Here is a 6000-nt window from a genome sequence, read left to right as displayed (position 1 = left end):
CATTGATTATAGCTTGAAAAACAAAACCAATGTTTTACACAGCTGAACGGCATACTGAGAAATCCTGTCTTGGGTTTTAATTCAGCCCTGTTACACAGTCAGTTCTGCAGGCTCAGGGCTGGTGTCTCACCCCTGAGAACATAGCTATGCTGACCTACCTCCCAGAGTAGATGGTGCTAAATCGACAGAAGAATTCTTCAGTCCACCTAGCTACCACCTCTCGGGGAGGTGGATTAACTACAGTGATAGGAAAACACCCTGTTGATATAGTGTCTATGCTGAAGCACTACACTGGTACAGCTGGAGCATTTTAAGTGTAAACATATCCTCAGAGACCCTTCCTCTTTCTGGCAAGTAGCAGTTATTGTAGAGGTTCCTTTAGTTCCTCAGAACCAGATTAGGCTTTCAATGCCACAAACTGGTACACGTATGCAAAGTTTAAGCATGACATTAATTCCCAGCTTTCTGGAAAGCAAGCAGAGCTTCTGTTCCCCGTCATGGGATATTTCTAGATAATCCAGTTAGTTTAAAAATTTACCATGTATTCCTTAGCTCATGTTCCTTAAATTGCAAGCACTCAAAAATATAGATCAAAAAGAAGCAAATATTTACCTGACACCACCATCCCCTATCACTCTTGACCTTTGATAGCCTGGATAGAATAGAATTCAAATCTGAATCATCCCTGTGTGTGTTTGTTTTTTGTATAAGAGAAAGTCAATAGAGCATTTGTAAAAACAAGATCTGGCATGCTTGGTTCAACTCTTCTGAAATATACTTCAAAGCTGACAATTTATACTGTGCAAACTACTCACATCCTATAGTGCATAACAAGTTACTTTCTGGCTCTCTTTTTCTGATAATTCAATTGTCTTTTAAACCTTTCCACTTGGTCAGTCCAGGGCCAATTCTATGAGCTTCTGCTTCCTTAAGCATATCAACAAATTTCCACTGGTTTTGTGTGGGTGCATGCAGTCACCCACACAAAAAGTTTTTAACATTTAGCTGCTAGTTGACCTGTATGATAGAACCCATCATGCATCAGGTCAAAAATGAAATGGAGCAGTTACATCTCTTGCACATAACATCAAACTTCCTTCCTACCTCTTTGGGGATGTGTGGATTTACCATCAGGTGTAGGAATGCCACTTTAATGAACATGCAAATGCTTAACTCTAGAAAAAGGCAATTTCATTGTAGCCTTGCTTCCTAGACTCTCAGAGGCAAAATTAGCTGTTAGGTTCTCACTAAATTTAGTTATTGTGAGAAGAACATTTTAAAAGTTAGTAATTGACAGGATTTATAAATTAGTTAAGAAAGGGGGATTGTAACACTGATTACTTTGGTTGTTCCCCAAATGGAATAAGAAGAGCATATACACATGAAAGCATTTTAACACTAAAAAAGCTCATTTGCAGAGAGCAAAGCTACCCAAAAAGCCACAGTTATACTGTCTGCTCAGTGAAGGCTTAGAAGCATAGGTGGAGTTTGCCAATCCCTAGAAAATATATCTAGGGCTTAGTCATGCAATTGCTTCATGCACATGGAACCCTCACCTCTGAGTTGGGCATACAAGCTGGAGACACATGGTTACACGGCTGGTTGTACCTCTGTTCCCTCTCAGGTCTCATATCTACCTATTTCAGAGAGAAATTGTGCAATTGTCCCACTCTAAGTGCTACACAGTTTTATCGACAAAAATCAGCTTTTGTTGACAAAACAGTGGAACTGCACACACTGAAATGCTTCTCCTGCTGATGTAACTCCCCTGCTATGCTGACATAATAAAACTACCTCAAGGAGAGGTGCAGCTCTTATGTCGATGTAGTTAAGGCAATGCAGTGTCTGTGTAGACACTGTGTTCCTTACATCCGCTGTTGACTGTCATGCTTGTCAATTTCATGGCTCTGGCGCTTGGCTGCCACCCAGGCTCCCAGTGTGGGCTGCTGTCTGGGCTCCCCACTCCCCGTCGGGAGCCCCGCTGCCCCATGCGATCCCGGTTTACCATTGGCAGCACAGTAGGTGACCAGACTCCAGGTATGGATCTCCACGCCGGCTGTGAGAAGCCCTAGGCGGCTGCCCCAGGCTGGAGCAGGAAGGTGAAAAGCCCCAGGGGACAGCTGGGCTCCCGGCGTGGAGCTGCATGGAGCTTAGAGTCCTGGTTCTCAGCCCCCCACAATGCCTCTTTTCAGTCAGTGGAAGCACACCACCGACAGAAAGAGGGGAGCGTGGACATCAGCTACCACAGTAATTAATGCGGTGGCTGTAAGTTGACCTAACATAGGTAGTGTAGACAGTCTCAGACAGCGTCCTGGGCTTCATCACCTTGTGTAGCAACTGTGTTTACCAACAGGTACGACTGGGTTTGGCACATGCAATTCTTCCCTGCAGGAGTATATGGCCAGTGATGAATAGTTACCAGACAGCTGTCTTAAACCAAAGTATTGTTTATTTTAACAATAGGAAAACTCAAAAAGAGCAAAAGGATTTAAAAACTACAAATAGTCTATACACACATCTATCTTACCCAAGTCCCTACCATACTCTGATGGTTACATAGATAGGCCTCATTTTTTCAGATGTCCCCTGCAGGTGTCAGTCTTTGCCTGGTTCCCCCCCAAAATTTCCCCCTCTCTTGAAGAGGGTATTCCTTTATAAACTGCTATAATCCTTTTGTGCTTCTGTGTAGTGAGGAGTTGGGACAAAATCAGTCTGGTAGGCTCAGCAGGAGATCGACCCAAATGCCTCTGACATGGTCCTGTAACAACTCTCAAGCGTTTGCTGAGAGGTGGCTTACCTTGAGCTATACATTGGCTTCCTGCTAGTTTTTCCTTGCATTGCTCCTTTGATGAAACCATTATATCCATACTGTAAACATTCCAATAACCAGGTCAACATACGCGATTCATAGATTATTACAGTACAGCTCCACATCCATTACAGGTGGGTCCGAGGGTCTTGACCTGTTGTTGTAATTTGGCTCTGAGCAAACCTTTAGGCTGTCAAAATTGACACACTTTCCAGATGTCACCCAATTTCATTGCAAATGCTAGATGAGCAGGTGACGAATTCAAAGGGGTGGAATCAATGGTAAACCTGTAGCCATAATGCATTTGTTTCATAGTGCACCTGTACATCAAATTGTCTCCTCAGATAGCTAAAGGAAATATATCTTAAGCAACTAAGAAAAATTTATATATATGTATATACATAAAAACCCTTGTACATGACCAAACATATGAAGAACTAATGCAGAGACCAATGATGAGCAAAATTTTGAGATGGCAAATGTGCTGCAATATTGAGGCACAGCAGAAAGAGACTAATTGTTTCTTAATGACCTGGGTTTCTGCTAAACAGTCCTTTAGTATTTATACAGCACCTAATACAATGGGGTTCTGGCTCGGGCTCCGAGATGTTACAGTAATACAAATATAAAAATAGTAATAATCTTAATGTATGATATTTTGGCATTTCAGTTCCTCCTTTAAGTATTAGGCCTGGTTTAGACAGGGAAATTAGATTGGTATAACTACTTCACCCAAGCGTGTAAAAAATCCATACCCTTGAGCAATGCAATTAAACCCACCAACCTCCTAGTGTGGACAGTGTTATGGCAAGGGGAGGACTTTTCCTTTCAACACAGATACCGCCTCACGGGGAAGTAGAGTACTGACACCAACAGGAGAAGGCCTCCCATCAATATAAGTATCAACTCCACTGAAGTGCTACAGTGGCATAGCTGCAGCGTCTAAGGCCATGTCTACACTAGCACTTATGTCGGCAAAACTTTGTTCACTCAGGGGTGTGAAAAATCAGTACAGCTGTGCCACTGTAAGCTTGAAAGTGTAGACATGGCCTAAGAGTAGATCTGCCCATAGTTTAACAAAGAGTCAACAAAGATTTCTCATGTTCATTATTCCTTTCATAGACCATAACACTCCTTGTGACCTGGTCATTTCTATCATGTCATTACAGTTAGATACAATAGTTAGGCAATTAAAAAAAACATCTCTGCATAGTAAAAACCCCTTATGAAAAAAGTCATAATAGATGTCTAGTGATCAGTTTTAAAAAATAATTAGTTCACTTGTTTAATAGGCTAAAACCTAACAATTTCATTGTACTAAAATTGACTAAATAACACTATTAACACTGAACTTTGTGTGTTAAATCAAAGCCCATTTTGAATTATAAATGCCCACAAAAGAGTCTAAAACAGAAGTATTCCTTATCATTTTTTTCAAGCTCACTCTTAGTCCTTAAGTTGGAAAAAAAATGATACTGATGTTGACATAGTAATGTGTCAATAATGAATAAATAGAAGATTTTAAAGTTCTAACCCACCAGCAGTCTCATTTATCATTCCATTTTTTGGAAGGGAAATAAAAGATTTAAATGTCAAAGCTATAATGTCAGGACTGTTTATAATGTCAAGTGTTGCTGGTTGTCTGCTTTATTGATCAAACCAGCAACTGGTATAATAATTACAGATGATGTGGCACATATCATGTGCAATTGGACACAGATTTGAAGTGAATTTGGGAGAAAAACACTTTCATTTTCAAGTCTTAATAATTTTTATTCATCTATGTGGTGCAATAGCCCATGCAAGCATTAATGTGCATGAAGCTGGTGCTTTCAAAAGCATCTAGCACCAGTGTGATCATACCCTATGGTATGATCAGCCAATGAGAATTTATTCTTATAATATAATGCTTGTAATTTGATAACCTGTTGCAGATTTGAGAGAGACTCAATCCTCAATGGAGCCAGAGAGAACTATAATTCTCCCTCTGCAGTCTGCTCATGAAGTTTCTTTTCAGCTCAGGCAACTAATCTTATTATTTATAAAGTAAAATTGTGGGTTTTTTTAAACTGTCTTCTGGACTTTTTAATAATTACTCCATAAAGAGCCGTGTAACTCAACAGTTCCAAAGGCTAATGAATTGATTAATGGTTGCATTAAGATTAAGGTGAGAAGAAAACTAGGTTTAATAAGCCCCCCATTGAATATCAAAGCATTAAGTCATTTTAATTTACAGATGTAAAAAACCGAGAACAGCTTTTCCAAATGGATGTTTATCTCGGGCACAGTAAGCTGATTGAGGTGTTTTGCGGATAATCCACTCCTATTTTAAGCACTGATTAGTGCAAATGTTAAGTTAGTACAAACCATGCTTCATTCTTGATTGATCCAGATAAAGCCAATCCTATCTAATGGTTTATCACCACATTGTAAATTGCAGGTTAAACAACCTGTACTTAAAAGAAGCAATACATTAGCTCAAGGTCTTCTGCAAAGGTTAATTTTTGTACTGTTGTCAGTGCTGATCCATTATTCAGAATGGTGTTGATAGTGATCAGAGAGGCTGGTAGTACTGCAACAAATAGATTTACTATTGTGTGTGGATAAAGTTTCATGTTCAGTGGCTGCTACATCCATTGACAAGAAAGAAAGAAAGGTATGGAGTCAAGGGTGAAATCTCTGAAGTGACAATTATTTCTGGAGTTTGACGACGATGACTGTCTATGCAAAGCTTGGAAGATTTAAAGCTCTGTGAAAGTACTAAATATTATCTTCCCTGCAATATCCATGGTATCACATACCCCACTCAGGGTCAGAAAACCTCAGATGCTATGCCGCCTCCCACTTTGTATGACCTTAAGTACATTGGAAAGGTCAAAACTTTTTGAAATCAGTTCCAAGAGGCTCGCGTCGCTTTCCACACCATTGATAAACTCTTCTAACGTCAGTTCCCCTAAAATGAAATAAAATACAGTTTAGAAACTGGAGGCCAGAGGTTATTAGATCCCTCTTAGCCCTGTTGTAATAATTGGGCTTACAAATTTACCCCACTTATGAGCATCACTGTGGAAAAATGGATTAAAGTTTATAAAATGTCACAATAACCTATAACAATAAATGTTGATGGGAAAAGGTGCAAAAGGGAAACAGAAAGATGGAATTAGTCCAAACAAAAAGGCCTACTGATATAA

At 39.8% G+C, this 6000-nt stretch overlaps 1 protein-coding gene across 1 annotated transcript in view; it reads right to left on the bottom strand.

Moving 5' to 3' along the window:
* Positions 1-2455: 2455 nt before the first annotated feature.
* The window catches only part of GUCA1C (guanylate cyclase activator 1C), a 42482-nt gene continuing 38937 nt past the window's right edge, over positions 2456-6000 (bottom strand). Inside the window, exon 4 of the mRNA XM_048835700.2 lies at positions 2456-5762. Within this exon, the coding sequence (XP_048691657.1) occupies positions 5632-5762 (131 nt within the window). The 3' untranslated portion in view covers positions 2456-5631. The remainder of the gene's footprint in view (positions 5763-6000) is intronic.

This window comes from Caretta caretta, chromosome 1 (genome assembly GCF_965140235.1).
Source record: "Caretta caretta isolate rCarCar2 chromosome 1, rCarCar1.hap1, whole genome shotgun sequence".
NCBI lineage: Eukaryota > Metazoa > Chordata > Testudines > Cheloniidae > Caretta > Caretta caretta.
The sequence above is the reverse complement of the archived record's forward strand: the minus strand, read 5'-3'. Positions and strand labels throughout refer to the sequence as shown.